The sequence below is a fragment of the Gallinula chloropus genome (genome assembly GCF_964237585.1).
Source record: "Gallinula chloropus genome assembly, chromosome: 1".
NCBI classification, from domain to species: Eukaryota; Metazoa; Chordata; class Aves; order Gruiformes; family Rallidae; genus Gallinula; species Gallinula chloropus.
The window spans coordinates 111400060-111419336 of record NC_140085.1 but is presented as its reverse complement, the minus strand read 5'-3'; the positions used below and the strand labels follow the sequence as shown (position 1 = coordinate 111419336).

Below are 19277 nucleotides of genomic sequence, written 5' to 3'. Positions count from 1 at the left end.
TTGCCAAATTTAAGATGTTGGATGAATAACAGAAATCTGAAAAATCTTGTGGTTGTCCAGTTTGCAGTATGACCCGAGAGCAGGTTAGCTCCAAAGAGCCTGACTTTCTGAGTTCCCCTTCAGATGGGGTGGCACTGTCTCAGTGAGACGTTGTCTACTTGTGGGAATGTCATTCCACCTAGTTATTGAAAATGTTCTTGATGTGCTGAATATATGTGTAATTTAATGCATATATATCTCATCTTCCCATCATCTTAAATCAAGTTAATGATGCCAGTGTCCTCAAGTACAAAGCAGCCCAAACTCTCCAACAACAGTTTCCACTAGGTACTCGCTGTTGAGTGATGGGTTTTCTTCTCCTGATCATTTGGTTTGGAAACATGGTTTTCATCATTCTGTGTGAGTCACTCAAAGATCAGATTCCTAATAGGGACTATTAGGTTGTGAAAGCAGCAAATTAACCACTGCAATCCTCCCATGCTGGCAAATCACAGCTGCCCGGTGAGGTTCGGTTACGGGCTGCCTGCACGAGCTGTGTCCTGGAGCTTTGTGTATGGCAGAGCCAGCCGGTCAGCTGTCGTTGCCGGAGCTGTCTGGGAGCAGCCGGAAATCCATCACCACATTTCCTGAGGAGAAGGGCTAAATATGCCTCCCATGCCATCAGGGTACTGAGTAGTTTTGCTTTGCTCGAGCATAACTTTCTCTTCAGATGTGCAGAGCAAAAAGTCACAGGTGCCAGTTAGGGCCAAGGGTATCTGGCATGTTCCTGCTCGGCGAGCTCTTAGCATTGGGATAGAAAGGGAAAAGAATGTCTGAGGACCTGTGATTTTGCAGAAGTCCCCTAACGGTTGGTTCCACTGCACGTGGGATTACAAATGAAGCAATCTTCCATCAGCACAGCTCTCTCCTGCTGTTTGGTTCTCATAGGCCCAATTTAATGGAAAAATGCATTTTCCTGAGCAGTGATGCCTAGGTGGGGTCCCAGTCCTTTCACTGCTCTGCTGTTAGGTCGTGCACGTGAAAAATGGTGTAACGTCCATCAGAACAAGTCATATATGGATATATTTGTTAAATCCAATACATGGAACTCTTCAGAATACTCTGACAACCCAGGATACATTCAGCCTATCGAGTTCTGAAACTGCAGTTAATACATAGGCAAAATATAGTTTATCTTTTCAGTGAAATCTGATTCAAACTATTTATAAGTGAGGCAAATCAAAAATACTCTCATTTGACTAAGGGAATTGGGTTCAACAAATTAATGTTCAAATTAATAGATCTTAATGGATTCTGTAATGATTCCCAAGCTGCCTTCGAGTTAAGTGATATTCAGACTCTAACCTTTAGAAGAATCTGGAGAAAATGATGGCTAACTGACTTTATTCCAGCTTTGGAAACAGGTTGAGTTTTAGGTTCTACTGCAGTTTCAAATTTCCCTGTGTATTATAAGGTCAACACATAAATCTGATCATTCTTACCAGTAAATAAGACCAATAATTAGAATAGTTGTAATCGTTATAATTATTATATCATTATTATAAAACTTAATTAACTGTTAAGTTATAATAAGTAAATAATTCTTTCTAGAAAACCAGACAACAAAATTCTGTAGCAATGTTTCTTACAAATTATTTTTGCAGGGTAGTTTCACTTACAACCCTTATTAACCTACTTACTTGCGATGGAAATGTACTTGGTTTTTCCTGCTTCACACAGGACTGAAGGAGAATAATGAATGCTGATTCATCTGGCAGAAATGTCAGTGACAATTGGGGGGGCTGTTTATTTTTATTTAGACTCTTCAGCCTATTTTGAAGCACTTAATGATCTGTTAATTTGGAATTAAATGTAGAGATAAATATAAACCTGAGGAATTTGTCACAGTGCCTTCGGTGCATCAGGATGATGACATACAATGTATGTTCTTGATTACAGTATAGAGTTTGAAGGCAATGCTTTCCTCAAAAAGTTATTAAATATATCCTTGTCTACCTTGGGCATTAGGTTATCATCGTCTAACCTAGAGAGAAACTTTCCACATGCTAGTAAAGATAATACCACAAAACAACCAGTTTCACTCAGAATTGTTACCCCAGAGTGCCATAACATGGAAATAGGATTTTTCTGCGTTTTAATCCAGAGCTTTTGAGGCCATGAATGCTGAATTCTTTTTCTGGGCCAGCGTTGGTAATTTAGCCAAATTGAATGAGGAGGAGGTTAGAGGAAGGGAAGGAGACCATAGAAATGGAGAAAAATGCTTGAAGTTGTGAAAGGAAAGAGCGGGGTCTTGAATTTCTATTTAATAACTCTTTCTCAGAGATCACATGAGCTTCTGGCTTTTGACTTACTTTATCCACAAACTTGCATTAATGCTCTCTGCTTTGAACTGAAGGAGAAATGTAGTCATTACTCAGATGACTGGCTGTTTAATATTAGAAAAATTACATATGTGCACACATCTTTAGCCATATATTGGTATTTAATTTTAGTTAATAACTAATTTATGTAGCTGTCAGGTAGTTAAGGGTCTGTAGTAATTATAATATTCTTTCAGTATTGTAAAAGTATCATCACAGCCTTCCTACAAAGTCAGACAAAATTCCAAGAGCTTGAGTTTCATAGCAGGCTCTGAAAATGGGGGAGGATGATTCTGGTTCTTCCTTCATAAAGTGGTGTGGAAATTCTTGTCAAAACTATTTGCAGTTGCATAACCATGTACAAAATGAGATTTGCATTGAAGTCCATCCCTAATGAAAAAGACACCTAGGTCATGCTGAAATTGATTGTAATAAATGTTTAACCTGAATTGGATATTGCACAGTTTCTCATACTTTGAGCGCTGTTTGCCATCAGAAACCTTGTTATAACATGATCTACCTGCAAAAGGACACTTGCTCTCTATCAAAGTAGTCTGCGTGGCAAATCTAACTAAAACATTATTACATGTGCCTGCTTACAGGAGGACACTCACTTGGGTTATTTTTATTTTGGAAACACTGAAATCCATGTATGCTGAAAGAGCAGAAGCAGCAAGAAATGGGGAAAAAAGATATAAAGTTGTGATTTTTTTCTTTAAAATGTATTTTAAGCATGTTCTTTTTAGTGTGGTTTTAAATATTTTAGCAATTCAGTTCAGAGGTGTATTTGGAGGTTGGACCCAATGATCTCTCGAGGTCCCTTCCAAACCCCTGTGATTCTGTGATTCTGTGATGTCTTCTAGAGTGAAAGGCACTTTAGAAGTTGCCTTCTTAGGCAATGGGGTATTCTCTAAGGCTATGGGATGGTTACTACTCTCTTACTGGCTTCTAGGTCAGCTCTTCCATAATAATTTTAACATTTGTTTCCTGAGAACTTAAAGAACAAAAAGTCATTCCACCTTACTGAACAAGATTTTTCATACAGGTGAGAGATTTCTGAAATTTGAAAAATTGCTGCAGCTGCTTACTCTTGCCCTAGTAGTGATGTCTCTGAAGGACAAAAAATAAGACCTATGAAATAACGTTTTCCATGGTTCTTGCTCTTTCAATCTCAAGCTAACCCTGAGAGAGACATATTGCACTGTGCAAGTTTGCAGATAAGATGACACATGGTGTAATTTCACAGGCTAACCAGGAGAAAAGAAGCTTAAATCTGATGGGGTGGTCACATTTCTCTGTCAATACGGATCTGAGCATTGCAGGTTGGGCTCATTTCCAGTACTTCACAGTAATGGTCTAGCCTATTGCTCTTTTATCATCATCTTCAGAGCGAGCAGGCAACAAAGCCACTCTCACACCTTCCAGTAGGCAGGTCACTTTCAATAAAGTTCTCATCAGAGTTGCTCTCCAAATTATGTCTGACTTGTACTATGCAAATGAATTAGTTCAACACTAAGTACCACATAATCATGGTTTGCACCTTGACAATGTTATAATTATGCTACCTAGTAGTATGTAACGTCATAATCTTAGAGCACTTGATTCAGCAAAACACCTTAGCATTAACAATATGCTTGAAATCCAGTGGAGCTTAACTCCGTGGTTAGGTACAGGCTTTGGTGGGATTAAATTTAAGCACATGTTTAACATTTCCTCTGACTTGGGCAGAGGCTGGAGGAAACCTATGGAATTTTCTGGTATATCCTCTCCTTTCACTTCAGAGGAGGAACTCCTACTTGATGCATTAAGTTACTTATATGGAATCCACAAGATGTACAAGTGACTTAACTGCATTTCCTCCTGTAGCATTTGTGTTCATTGCAGATACAAAAAGCTCTTTGAACCATAAGTGTTGCTTCTCTAAAACCCTTATCTGTGCTGCTAATGCTTTGTATTTCGGGGGTTCCCTACATAAACCCTTCTTTACAACACGTCTCAGTAGAAAATGTGTGGGGAGATACAGGTAGATTCTGAACGTGAGAGAGATCTGTTCATTTGCATCAGGATCGTGGAGGTGCCAGAAGCATTAACTACAAGTCTGCTGGCAGTTTATGTAAGAACTCGATTATAACTGCAGATGTACAGGTAAATAATGCTTTAGGCTTGGTTTGCTGTAAAGGATTCATCAAGGTAAAGCCTTTAAGAGGGTCTTGTTTTCATAGTTGGGAGTTTTGACTCATACAGCTGATAAGATACAAGCATTCAAATTCAGTTAAACCCTTGACTGCATTACATCAGTGTAATTCCATCTGCCAGTACTCCTCCAGGCACGTGCACATGCTGAAGATTATGAACTATGACATACTGAATTAGCCCATATAGCAAGGGTACAACTGAGAGCTGCATCTAAACACGTTACCTCTTATCACATGCACGTAATAAATGATGGTGTAAATGTTCTTAGTGAATCCTAGTTGTGACATGCACCATTTGCAGGATTTAAACTGCCTTCAAACAGGTGTAAGATAATAGCTGTGCACCTGCAGAGGAGGCAATCTCTGTGACTCAGGCACTCTGGAATTTCTGCCATTAAGAACAGGGAGGTGTCTAACGCTTCAGTTCTGTGATTTTGAAAACATGTCCTGAAAAACAACTGTAGCTTTGGGACAAACGTGTGCAGTTCAGACTGAAAGGTGACTGATAAGATGATGAACACGAGGCAGTAAGATTCTGCATTTGTACCAATTCATTTGAGCTTGTCCCCAAACCTGTACTTGATGAATCAATATATGTTCTATCATGTAGATGTGGTTTTACAAAGGAAGTTTGGTGTTGGGTCAAAACTGCGGCACGTAATTTTATGTTGGCTTAATTAGTATATAGAAGAGGGGGTTTGGGGGTACACTTAATTTCTAATCTGGCTCAAGGCCTTAAATTGGTTTATAGAACTTCCCAAATTACAACTGGTAGCAGAGGGCTGTGAGGATAGTGAGGAGAGTGGAGCATCTGTTGTATGAGAAAAGGCTGAGAGCTGGCTCTCCTTAGCTTGGAGAAGAGACAGAGGGGATCTCGTCAACGATTAAAAATATCTAAAGGACAGGCATCAAGAGTGTGGGGCCAGACTCTTCTCAGTGGTTCCCAGTGACAGGGCAACAGGCACAAGCTGAAACACGTGAAGTTCCATCTGAACATGAGGGAAAAATACTTCCATGTGAGGGTGACAAAGCACTGACACAGGCTCCCTAGAGAAGTTGTGGAGAGTCCTTCTCTGGAGATATTCAAAACCTTCCTGGACATGATCTTGTTCAGCCTTCTTTAGGTGATCCTGCTTTAGCAGGGGGTTGGACTAGGTGGTCTCCAGAGGTTCCTTCCAACCCCTACCCTTCTGTGGTGCTGTGACTGCCAATTTTAAAGCTGCATTTCAAGTAAATTTAGAAGTCTTGCACGTAAGAGCATTTCATCTAGTAGATGGGGTCCTTGAAAAGAAAAGACAACAAATAAATATTATTACTTTTGGAAACTTTAAATAATGAACTGTGAACTAAACAAAAATGATGGTTTGAAAGATAATTAATGGAGTGCTAGTGGAATGTGTCATTGTAGCTGTGCCAGTTAAGGGCTATGGTAAGTATGCCCCAGAGCCCAGCACTGCAAACAAGGTTGTATGCCAATAAAAAGTAGATAAAGTTACAGAATACTGTGGGGTTTTCCACTCTTAAGACTCTATTGAGGTTTCCATCACCTCTGTTGAGGTTTGTCATAGTGCCTTTGCTATGAGCCTTTCCAAGGAGAAGTGTTGTCTGGGGGCATTCTGGATGAATGGCTTCTAACAGTCCAGCATCCACCAGAAGATTTTGTAATGATTTTTTTTTCTTTTTTGTCATCACCTTTGCTTTTACTTGTGTCTCTTTGCAGAATGAGAGAATAGCCTTGAAAGGAGGCTGTTGTGGTATTACCCATAGATCTATGTCCCCAAACACTTCTCTAGATGCTGTTGTTGAGTAGTAATGGCTCATGGAGAAATGCCTGCAGTGAGCCCAAGAATGAGTGACACTTCCGTAGAGACGATGATGAGTATTTTACTGAAGTACCAGAAGTGAGTATGTTTCTCATCCAGAGAAAGAAAGGGTTTGGGTGCCTGAAGGAGAAGGAGCAATTGTGTGCCCTCATGCTAAATACTGGGAGGTTTTGAAGTCACAACCTCACGTGTGTTTTTCCCAAGGTCGTGGGTGCTTCTGAGCCATGTGGTCTCAGAGGGACACAAAGTTTTTACATCCTCCGTATTCTTCTTGATGGCAGGACTTAGCAAAGCACTACAAGGAGATGATGTGCTGAGCAACAGAAGGTTTATTTTGGGAAGACTGTCATGGAGTTTTTGTCCTGTTAGTGTGACTGGAGATGAAATTTTGACAAGCAGCCTAGAATCATTCCGGTTTCAACACCTAAGAATGAAGATAGTCACCACACAAAGAAAAAACCCCAAACAGTCTTGAACGCACATTCTGGCCTCCAGCTGTGTCTGTACTCCTTACTTATTTAGGGAATTGTCTTTGCAGGGTGGGGGAGTTGAGTTGGCAACTGTGAAAAAGGGAGGGAATGCTGTATTGATGGGTAACAGCGAAGCCGTATGGCTTTCCATTAGTGTAACTGATGATTCAACTGGCTATCAATACTCAGGACAGAATCAACTCTGAAAAATTGATCTTTGACTTTTCCAGTTAGTGTTGATAACTGGAAGTCCTAGGGCAAACTTTTTTAGCAGTTCAGAGACTGAAATAACTGTTTGCAAATCATTTGCTCGGTGCAGACGCAGCTGCTTCAGTCTGATGGACTCCAGCACAGTTTCTAAGCTAGGCACTTCCAATTTCTCACTGTCATTCAGTGTCTGATTCATGATGTCAGATGGGCTTGATTCATTTTGGCCATTGTTTTCCCATTTGTAAAATGGCTGTGATCATAATCTGCTGGTTGTAATATCTGTCCGCCTCACTTGAGCTATTGTGCAGGTCAGTTAATGCCTGGGCTTTGTGCTGCAGCTGAATGGGAAACAATGGAGCCTGCGAGCGCCAGCAAGGACGTGCTCCCAGTTGGGTAGCAGAGAGAGACAGACAGGGACTTTGTGCACGCATCTCTCCCAGCCTCTAGAGATTTGGGATATAATTGCAGTGTGGTGATGAGGGTCTGGTTCCCCTTGTTGTCAGCCTGGCAGACCCAGCTGTGCCTGTGCAGTGGCCTCCCTCCAACCTGAGCACTCTGCCAGCTCATCCACTGCCAGAGGATAATTCCTTCTCCCTCTGCTCCTTCCCCTCCTGCACCGTTTGTCCCTTTCCATGGGCAAGAGCTGCCTGCAGGTAACTCAGAGTGCATTGGCACCAGGGAGCAAGCAGGAGTTTTGGAGAATGGGCACCACCCAGAGAAAAAGGACGATGGAGGCACAGCACCCCCACTGCTGCTCCCTGCTGCCGCTGCATGGGCTACAGCTCTCCGCAGCTGCTCTGCACGATTCCCTGCGGACAGGGAGGAAGGACGGTGGGAACAAGGGAAGCTGCATCCCAAAACCCTTCTGGTTCCTGGGTCACAAAGGCTTGCAGGCTGAAGATGCTCAGTGTAATACAGAAATGCTTCCATTCCGGTCATCTGTGGTGACTTGGTATTACAACATGCTCAGCTGGAATCACCCATGGCTTGCTGCAAGGCACTGGCACGCAGGAGTTCTCACTCAGGTCACTAACATCCAGCTCCTTTTTTGGGAAGTCTCTTTGTCCCTAGCTAATGAAAATTCACACCTATTACGTGATACGGTGACCAAAGGTGCTTCATCTGTCTCCCTTCTGATACAAGGAGATGCTTTAACTTGATAAAGGTTAGTGTAAGTGCAGTGGGGAGACAAAAACTGGACCTGCCTTCCATGCTGAAGATTTATTAGCTGTTTTGTAAGGTTATTTTCAATAAAATGAACACAAAGGAAAAAGCAATTCAGTGTTACTTAGGTTTTCTATACTGTCCTACTAAGTCATTCTAATGAACGAACTAAATTGCGGAATTAAATTTTGCATACACATTAGGCTTACTGTCTGCAAAAGCAGTTGCTGCTAAAGCAAGACAACATGCTTTAAAACATCATTTTAGCAGATAAAAGACCCCTGTTTGCCCTGGGGTAGGGGTTGCAACCTTTTGTTTAGTTTTGATGTTCTGAAATTGGTGTAGTAATAGGGTGGCAGAGAGTGGAGTCAACTACCTCAAGGTGGTCTTTCAGTGACATATTGTAGAGCAGAACCCTGCTGTGTCATGGTTGATGAACTCACTGAAACATACCAGCTCTGATGTTCATGAGTTGGTGAGGGCTGTGGCATGGGTGCAGTGTACTTCTGTGGTGGTATGGCAGGATGCAAGGTTGGGAGGAAAATGACATTCAAAGATTCTACTGAGGGACCTAAAGCTCTGGTATGTATAGGAACCTGGGTGCCCTTTCTCACTGATGATACTGGGAAATCAGTGAGCCCCTGTGGGATCACATGAAGGGTGTAGCAGCTGAGTGGTGATTCCTGTCCTTGAAATACTACAGGTTTCAGATGTGGGTGTGAAGCAGTGACAGTCAGGAGGTCCTTAATGAAGTGAGGCCATTCTCAATAAGAACTTTGGTTGCATCAGCTGCCGTGTGCAAGGACTTGGACTGTAGCGATACAGCTTTTAGAGTCTTGGCTTCTAAAATATTAGCTCAGTAATGCCTGTGTACTAATTAGATTGGTGCATTATTAGCAGTTATTTATCTTCTTTATTGCAATTGCTTGCTTGCTTGAATGTGCTGTTTGTGCACCAAGTTCTCTCAAAGTACTTGCTCCTACAAAAAACAGCAGCAAGGGAGATGGAAAGTAGTGTGAGAAGGGAGTTGGAATAATGAAGCACACACACAGCCTCCGAGCTTATTTTTAACACTGTGTTGGGTAGTCTATCCTATACATCTGATGGAGCTGAAAAGTACTGTGTCCTCACCTTGTTTAAGTCCAGAAAACTCCAACCTAGTTAATATTACACAGCTCTAGGTCCTGGTTGCTTGTAAAAGGATTTTTGTGCAGACACCTATTAGTGCTTAAGAATTTTAGCAAAGAGCTACTTTGGTGAAGTTATGTATGTTAAATGAACGTTTCTTCAGATGTGGTGTGTTATGGTAAGCCAAATTTAATACTGTAATTGTTGTGGTGATTCAGGATTTTAGAGCCATGATGAGCTTTGGTAGGGAGCGTTTAAGGGGAAATAACAAAGATGTTCCTTCCTGTGAGCCTCCTGTGTGCTGACTTAGGGCAGTGTGCTGAGCTGAAGGGAGTTAATTTGTGCTTCTTTTAAAAGTGGTGAGGAAGGGTCCGGGGACTTGTAAAGCACAAACCTGTGATCTGTTCCGTGATGGAAGTGTGTGTAGGAAAGGGGATTGGACAGTCCTGCTTGATGTACTTAGTAGCAGTGCTCATCGCAGGGGTTTGGCTGTTCCAAGCCTTCATGGTTTTCCTTATTGTAAGGAAACGGAATCTCCTAACAGTAAACTGTGACTTTTATAGCACTGGAAATAGGTCCTCTGAAATGCTGGCTCCTGCAGATAGTTTGTGTTGAAATTTCCTTGCAGATGAATTACTTCAGAAAGAGCAGAACTATTCTGATGATGTTCTGGCCAATATGATCAGCGAACCCAGGATCAGCTATGGAAACGATGCTCTCATGCCTTCATTGACGGAAACTAAGACCACAGTTGAACTTCTTCCAGTGGATGGAGAGTTCAGCCTAGATGACCTTCAGCCATGGCATCCCTTTGGTGTTGATTCTGTTCCAGCCAATACTGAAAATGAAGGTATGTACAAAATGGGGAGAAACCACAGAACATTCTTGAGTTTTGCTTTTTTACTTGTCTTCATATTGCTGCCTGAAACTTGACATCTTTCTGATGTAAGCAGGATAAAGGTTCTCAAATGTAAGTTTAGAACTGGTCTGCCCTGTCAGCTGTGTCTCTTTGGTGCAACAGAAAATCCTGACTAAAATTCAGAATTTAACGACACAAAAACTTTTAGTGTTAAAAAAATCAAAATAAATTCTTGTGACAAGAGTGGTTTTAGGTAAGAGTTTTTTATTTGCTGGCATGAAAACGATCACAGATCCAGCACAATCCAAGCATGAGAGTTGATTCTACCCCGCCCCCATGCACATGTTGGTTGTCTGGAATGTACTGCAGAAATGTTCTTGCATCCTCAGCAGTGCAGCTGGCCACTGAAAACTTTATTCCTGAGGAATATTTTATGTTGTTGTTCATGGGCTAATTTGTTGAAGCTACTGCATAACACTTTAATAATTTATGTAAAATCTGGAATTGGTATTTTACCTAGGTGCCAGAGCCAATTAATCAGAAACCCAAGGGACTTCAGTCTTGTCATTCAAATTTCTCCTACTATGTTTGTTTTTCTGTATCAGTTCAACCCCACCGTCATTAGTGCTAAGTTAATCGCAGTCCTGAGAGCTTGTCATTGCAGCAGAGCAGTAGGTTCAGCTCCAGCAGTAAAGGCTGGAGCTGCAGAAGTCTTTTTTCAGGGAAATTGGTGATTTGTACCTGAACTACAGAGATATTAGCATCCTCTTGAAGGCACTGGTTTAGGCTGTACCTGCTCTCAGAATGTTTTGAGACCAGCCTTACGCAGTTAGTCTCACTCCAGCGCGGTGTGCGAGTGACTGCGAGCAGCTGGGTGCTTGGGAGATGGAAAGCAGGATGTGGACCTGGATTTGCCAGGTCTGGCGGTGGTGCCAAGTGAAGTCAGCGGGGTTGGAACCAGTTTTATGATCAAAGCAGGGAGGCGTAAAGTCAGGTGAAAAGATAGACATGACTAGGATCTGAGCAAAGGTCAGCAAACGTGTGAGGCACAAGCGTGCCGGATTTGAGGGGAGGAGGAGAGGCTGCTCAGGAGTGGGGCTAAAATCAGCCCGCCAGAGAGGCAGCACTAGAGGTAGGGGCCAAGAAAAAGAGCAGAGAGAGCTGGAGCAAAGTCAGCAGACTGGCCAGCAGCGAGAACAAGAAGACAGGAGATGCTGCCAAGGACTCCAGACGTAGCTCGCTGTAGCACCCGTGTCAAGGCTGTCTGCCTGGAGGAAGCCACTGCCCAGCTGGTGGTCTCTGTCCTGCTGGAATTTTCCAGTACAGCTCTTTGCTGCAGTTTTTCCCATAGCTGAAGTATCCAGGACATCAATTTCAATACCTACTCCTTCTTCCACAAAACTTGGGGGAAGGAAGAATTAATTACCTTAGAAGTATGTCCTCCCAGCTTTCATAATGTACTGATTCCAGTCACCAAGTTCAGAAGTTATTAGGTAGACAGGTACACCCAGACAGGTACACCCACAGTTTAATCACACAAGTCCTTTTTTTCCTTCAGAAACCTGGCTAAACCCAGAATTTAATAATGAAAGGTACATACTTCAATGTGACACTGAATTCCCATAGGCAAGTGTATTGAGTGTGGTTCTCCTTTTAAAATGTATGACAGCAAATAAGAAACAAAACCTCTCCTGCCTTGAATAACATACTGTTCAGTTATGAATCCCGTGTGTTCTGATGAGCTACATGGTGTGTTGCAGCACTTAATGTTTATTGTGGGAACATCTTTTAACTTTCATGCTTCTGAGTTGAGTTGTCATGAAGCTGCTGCAGTAAGCAGTTCTATCAGGTAAACCATTATTAACATGTAAGTCTGGGCAGTTAGAAGTCATTTGATGATTTAAACCTCTTCAAGTCCTTCTTGTTTCCCATTACACTTCTCTGTCACCTACCCAAACCACAATGTTGTTGATGTGATTGTGCCTAGGATACCTACTTCCTCTCTTTATATGCTCTCTCTGTACATTTGCCTGTAGTGTCTAAAGGAGAATTTCACAGCCTTCTTTTTCCTTTGTGTTTTTCTCCTACCTCTCTGTTCCAGAGACCCAGGACTAACTGTGCCTTTTGTCCTCAATTCCCATGCCTGTTTTCTTCCATGGCCATGATCTAATCCCAGCCTTTGTCTAAATTGCTTCCAAAAATGTGTCTCTGTCCTGTTAAAATTTGCTTTGGAAGTAGCAAGAAGTAAATAACAATTGGTACAATTTTCTCCTCATTCCTTCCCCTCTCCGCTCAAAGTCTTTTCACATAGTTGTTTTTCCACACAGCAAGTTCCCTTTATGCAGGGAGGTTTTAGTATTTTATGCACTACTGAGCAAGTCATTGCTGTTTCTTAACAAATAACCATTGATCAAAAAAGGTGTAAGTTCAAACATCCCGTGCTAGAGAAACCTCAGATACTGTAGAGTGAGTAACCATTGCAGTATTAGTGACAGCCAGCATCTCTGGCTGCTGGGAGACGCTGAGCACGCCAGCAAGCGTCAGAGAGCTGAGCATCTCAGCCCCCATTTACTTGGGTGAGGGCTGAGGGCACTCAGCACCATCAAGAAAATCACAGCATGTTCCACGTGCAGAGCCTGCTATCTGGGAAATCTGCTGAGTGGCTGGCCCAGCATGGATTTAACGGAGACTACCAGAGGAGATCCAGGTGGCAATGGAGTTACAAGTTCAGTTGTTTGGTCTAGTTTGGAAGCTGAAGTCAGTTGTTTTTTAAAACTCTGTTGATACACAAATCCAGAGCGTTAACAGCTCGGCATTTGCAGGCGGGTCTCTGGGTAGAATGAGAGTCTTGACTTCCTCACTGCAGAAAGCTGTGGCACTATATAAACAGCAGTTCTCTTCAGCCCTGAGCAGGCACACCAGGTAAATCATTTACCTCACTGCAAATTTGCATTACTGTCAACAGATTTCTAGTATGACCATTGGAATCTGAAAGGCAACTGAACAGATCCGAAGGTGGCTGGGATAGGACCTGGGATCCTACACCCCTCCGGCACTGTCACAGCAGTGGGATTTGTTTTTAATAAACCATTCAGGGGGTACTTAAATCCAGATGTGATTGTGGAAAAAGTGGAAGGTTTTTCAGCCATTGAGTCTTAATTTCAAAGTATCCAGTATTCTGCAGCCAAGTGACAAAATTAAAATACTACCAAAAACCCCTTAAAATTTGTCAGTAGTTCCTATGCCTGTTTTCTTCCATGGCTGTGATCTAATCCCAGGTTTCACCCAACTCTATTAATAATGGATTGGATTGGTACATTGCCATGCAATCTCAAGGTTTCATAACTCCATTGGAAAGCTTCCCAATCTAAACTGCATGTTTAGGTAAAAGGATACGTTTTATGCAAACAGTTTATTTTACTAAAATTGGTTTTTCTGACAAATGAGTGAAAAACAGCCTTAAAATAAAAAGACCTTGAAAGTCTAGCATAGCTCAGTAGTTTCTAAAAGTCCTTTCCTCCTTGTTTCCTAGCAAATGTCCACAGAAAGTAACCCAAAGCACGAGGTAACACACTGCGTGATGTGCAGGGCTGAACGCTGCATGTCCAGCATATTGAGGTACAGATTAGGTTAGCAGATACAGCCTCCAAGGACCTTGCAGAAGGCACCACCAAACTGTCAGGAAGCTCTGTTTCAAGAATGGAAAACTCACCTTCAGAGGTGGGGACAAAACCTCAGCAGCTGCAAAGCTCTGGCACTGCCAGGGTCCCTGGGCATTTTGCCAGAGACTAAGAAGGTTTAGTGTTTCACCCTTTGTATTTTACCTTGCAGCTACAGTTAGTCTTAATGACAAAGCATTTATGTAAAGTGGCTTTTTTGTGAATGTACTGTGTTACCCTTACTACTTGGTTCCTTGAAGGCTGTTCTTGATAGGTAAGCATCACATAGCTCTCCTCACCTGCTGCTTTGTACCAGCTTTCGAGCTTCTTGATTCACCTTCCTTTTATTTTTGAAAAAAGAAGCAACCGTGTTCTCTCTTGCTTTTCTGAGGTATATTAGCATTAGTTGCCTATGTGGTAAGCATAAGCAGGTATGTGACAATTAGTTTCATGAGGCTATCTGGAAAAGAAATTTTCAGTCTTAATTCTGTGCTCATGGAAGTGTGTTCAAGAGAAACATGATTCTGGAGCATCAAAATTAATGCAGTTTTTATAATAACACACAGTATATCTTAGACTTCTGATTAATGATAAATGCTGTAGTAGGTTTAAACTTCTCCCCTCTATATATTGGTGTTTACATCAAAGCTGGGGCAAGACCAAGCAGGTTTTAAAATGCACCTGAACTTCCAAAGGTTCAAAAAAGCTTGGGGCTCTCCAGAAACCAGCCTTGCTTTGTGTTGAGCTGTCTGGGACACACTGCATTAGGTACCTGGAGTCACCACCTGCTTTGGAAGACCATTGGCTCTGAGCTTTTGTGTCCAGTTTTTTACCCTGAGCAGGTTGTTTCACTTCTGTGTCAGTTAAGAAATGTGCCAGTGCAGTTTGCCTTCTCCCCTGTAAAGTGCTTCCAGAACTACTGCTGACAGGAAGAATTATTTGTTACTAACACTTCCACCTAACTCCCCAAATACAGCATTACCCTGAGGTCAGGTCCATACTACTGTAGAATGGAAACTTCCTCCATCCTTTTCTCCCTTCACCTGCTCCCGTTTTTATCACAACCCAGAACCTGCTCTCACAGTTCTCCACAGCTATGGGCATGGGGGTTACAGAGTGCTGAGCGAGAGGGAAATAAAACCTTCAGCCTTCTGAGGAGGAGGTGTGGGCCAGGCCATCAGAGAAACTGCTGCAGCAGTTTGGGTGATATAAGTCCTCAGTTGTTTCGGCCCTTTGGTCCTTTCCACTGAAAAATCCCAGACGACCTACCTAAGGGTGGTTGTAGACAACACTGGAAAACCTAGCAGAAGACTTCAGTGGGAGAATACTAAATATTATTGTAGTTTTTAGTTAAGAATGGAAATTGGGGTTTGTATACCACTGCGTAAGGAAAGCAGTTACACGATCTGCTAGTGCCACTCTGAACTGCTGTGAAGGAAAGTGGTTTGACAGCTTCTCCCTGCAGCACCAGACCAGCCAGCTCTGTGACCATGGTGCCCTTCTGCAGCCACAGGCAAGTCAGATGTGCAGATGCAGCTACTGTAAGACTGACTTACTGCAGGAGCTATTGCAGTCATCTCCTGTGTACAGATGACATGGGTGCCACAGAGGTTCCCACTGCCAAGCATGGTAGGTTGTTTATCCAGCCCATAGGAACACTAAGCAAGTGACGCTGACTTCATAGGACGATGGGCGATCCCCTCGCTTCAGGCAGTGTCGTCAGTTTAGCCTGATTTTCTGAGGCCAAATGCAGTGAGCAGTTCATGATTGAACACTGCTTTTGTTAGGGATCCTATGTTATTGTGGCCTTCTTGCTGCTGATTAGAAGAGGGTTCATACTTGAATCCTGAAATTCAAATGAATAAGAATGCCATATTTTAAAAAATCTCAATTCGAAGCTACTATGTAAAAGTTCATTTCTGAATTTAATTCCTTTCTGACAGTGGCAGTTGTGTGGATGAGGAAGGCAACAGTATTGGAGCAAAAGAGAGGAACAAGAAGTAAAGAGGGGAAAGAATCTTAATGCTTTAATGAATTTCTCCAATGTGTTGAGTTTGGACTTAACAGAGGCAGTAGGTAATGACTCGAACAGCTCAAAGTTTTGCACATCCTGTTTTCTGTTAACACCAGTGAGCTCCATCAACCTTATGTTTCAGCTGGTAAAGCTTCAGTACAGTAATACAAGAGTTTTTAAACTGTGCAGGATGCACGGTTGGGTAGAAAGTACTGTTTCTCCTTCACTTCCCATTCAGAAATTGGAAGACAAATTTGCTGTCCACAAATCAGAGCATGTCGGAATGAAGTATCGATTGTGTTTTCAGAACGGGCTATACTTTTTTCAAACCTTATAGCTGCTGCTGTAAAGAATCCCTATTGAAAGGAAAAAGGAGTCAGGATTCAGTGGGTTTGTAAGTCAGCATTGATCAAGACTGGCTGCAAAAACTCACTCGTCATGTCTGTTGTTGCTGCCAATTCTGATCAGACAACTGGTTGCACATAATGAATATAGTTTCGCTCTACAGACAGAAATTCTTTGATCTTGATGGTTTCTCACTTTAAGCAGTCACCAGAATGTGATGTAAAATTGACACATCAGCTGTGAAGCTTTCCTTTTGAAGTCATGTCCATCCCTTCCTTTTATTTCCAGGATTAACTGAAGGCAGATCTTTTCTAGCTGTTGCTTTGGTAACTTTGTTTATGCAGTATGTCTGTCCTGCACTGTCCCAACAGAAGAGCAGTTGATTCGATCGTTTTGGGGGATTTTGTTTATTTTTTGTTTGCTTTTTTGTTTCTTTTCTGCACATGCCCAGTTGAGCCAGTTGATGCCCGCCCAGCTGCAGACAGAGGACTCACCACACGACCAGGTACATAACTTGCATGGCTTTTACCTCACCTGTGTTTCCCCTGCGTGCATGTTGTCTGCTTGAGCTGAAATGGCCACCTTTTTCTTTGGTGTAACCCTCTCTTGAACACAGCACTATGCCATGACCCAGGGAAGAGTTCCTACACAGACCCCCATCAGTCAGCCTGTGTGAGTGCTGCCTGTGTTGTGGGCATTGGGAATGGGTGTTTGCAGAGGGATGGGGACACACAGCCCCAGAACTGATGTTTGTGTCAAGTTGTCATCCCTTGTAGCCATAAGGCTTTGGCAGGAGCAGGAGGCAATGGACACAGGAGCACAGAGAGTACTTTGAATTTGGGAACATGCAATAGACACGTCCAATCCTCTAGGTAGATTATGCAGCTTCTTGTCAGTTGGGCTAATAAAGGATTCTCCTGACAGTTTTAGAATTGCAGGGACACCAAGAGTTTTTGCTGTGATATTTAGCTTAGCTTACTCCAGATATCTAAAAAGTGATACATATATTCTCCCTCAGGATTCACTGAGGACACCTCTGTGTGGCTGTTCATTCCATTGCGGGGGAGGGGAGGGAAGTGGGCTATATTTATTTGCTCTCTGTAGGTACCTGTGTCTTCTTGTTGGTTTCAGAGTAATAGCAGGTGACTAGCCTGAGTCAGGCTGCAAATGTTTAAAAAAGTTAAATTAGTCAAATCTGGTTTTCAAAAGTAAAAGATGCTTTTTGTGCTAACCTTTTTTTGCCTTTTAGGTTATTTTTCCCCTTGCTTTTTGTTTAGGATTATCTAGTAATGGTTGCTGTCACTGAGAGCAGAGCACCTTTCATTTCAGAAGAGGTTACTCCCCAACACATAGTGAGATTAGCTCAGTATATTTTAGGGTCAGAATTACTTGTCTGTCACATCATCACTGTGATTTTTTTCCTTCAGATAACATCGAGCTTCTCTATTTCTTCATCTTTTTCTCTAGACACCCATTAGATAGCAGTATGGGCAATCCCCTTCTCCTGTGTTCACATCTTTCCAAAAACTCACCGGTGTTTGCTGACTATAGAAATTGCTACAGTGGGAAATAAAATCAGCTCCTATGTTACAGAAATCAATTGGGATATATATCAAGGCTGACCAGGTTGATGTGCTCCTAGCGCTGTTGTAGAAGTCTGACACCTTTACTTGTGTTTAAATTCTTCATTCATTCCATGAAGAGAGCCTGGACACAGGTACAGACCTAGCTGTACAGAAGTGCCAGAAATCACGGGATTGGGGAACATCTTCCCAATACTGGTTTCTCTCTGCCTTCTGAATCAGATTTCTTCCTCGAGGAGTAGAGATATCATCACAGATGAAACATGAATGTGTTTAATTCAAATTTTGCAACATTAGTTCAGTCTAGCAGTTTTTGTGTAATACTAAAGCTTGTGACTGTTAGCTACTTAGATCTCAGTCGTCTTGAAAAATCTCCTGGTCCAAGGCCCATGTTTATTACTGAAGACTCATCCTTCCTTCCTTCTATTGCCCCACACATACACACTGGTGACAGAAATCCTTGGTGTGATTTTCTCACACTGCCTCACTCTGGTTTCAGAGGAAAATGATGTGTTTCAGCCCACCATGTCAGAGTGCTTTGTTGGTTGGGGTAATACAAATAGTACCAGAAGTAGGGCCAACATAGGTCAGGACTGATCTTTGTGAATGTGTATGATAGACTGCTGAGGAGAGGTAAGGCATCTTCCAGCATGTGACCCTTATGGCTTGAAATTTCTAGCACATGCAGTAGCTTTTGCACAATAAAAATCACATGGGATAGTTGCTCAAGTGTAAAAGAACTGTCCAGAGCCCAGTGTTACCTTCAGCACAGAGTTCAAGTGCCACAGAGGCCCTTGCACTGCTTTTGGCACAGTGAGCCCCTCCAGCCTGGCAAGGACATAGGCCACATTCCTCCATGCAGAGGGATGACTGCTTCCCTGGAGAGATGGAAATCTCTCCCTGCTGTGCCTGCATTCCGAATTTCACAGCACAAAGTGTCTTACATGTGCACCTGAAATAGGGATTTTGTCCTGTTACAGCAGTGTGAAATGTGTGGTAGCGGTGAGCAAAACGCGTTCTACCGTCCCTGGTAGGCCTTAAGTTCCCTATGTCCTAAATCACCAGGTCCAGACTTCCGAAAATTTGTGCTTACTGATACAAAATTCTGGCAGTAAATTTCTACCTGATTTTTTTTATCATGCTTTAAAAACAATTTATCTGTGGTAAAATTTCAATTTAACAAAAAACTGATAGCAGTCTAAGTAGCATCATAAACTCAGAATGAGGAAAGCAAATGGATGCATAATTAAACTCTGAAACACAAAAGGGATTCTGATGGTTCAAAACTGTGTGCTTTGCAGTTGTTTTACATGCTAATTAGAAATAACATTTCTATGTTAGAGATTAAAATATTAAAAGAGATACATTTTTGCAGTCACTATCATTGTAGCACAGTCAGGGTTTGCATTTTGAGGGTATTCTTTATGGAAAAAACTATGTGAAAAACAGGGATATGATTCAAGAATG

The 19277-nt window shown here is 42.3% G+C and overlaps 1 protein-coding gene across 1 annotated transcript in view; it reads left to right on the top strand.

Annotated features, from left to right (window-relative positions):
• The window catches only part of APP (amyloid beta precursor protein), a 219002-nt gene that overhangs the window by 180903 nt on the left and 18822 nt on the right, over positions 1-19277 (top strand). Inside the window, exons 13-14 of the mRNA XM_084271833.1 lie at positions 9979-10200; positions 16679-16732. Coding sequence (XP_084127959.1) covers positions 9979-10200; positions 16679-16732 — 276 coding nt within the window. The remainder of the gene's footprint in view (positions 1-9978; positions 10201-16678; positions 16733-19277) is intronic.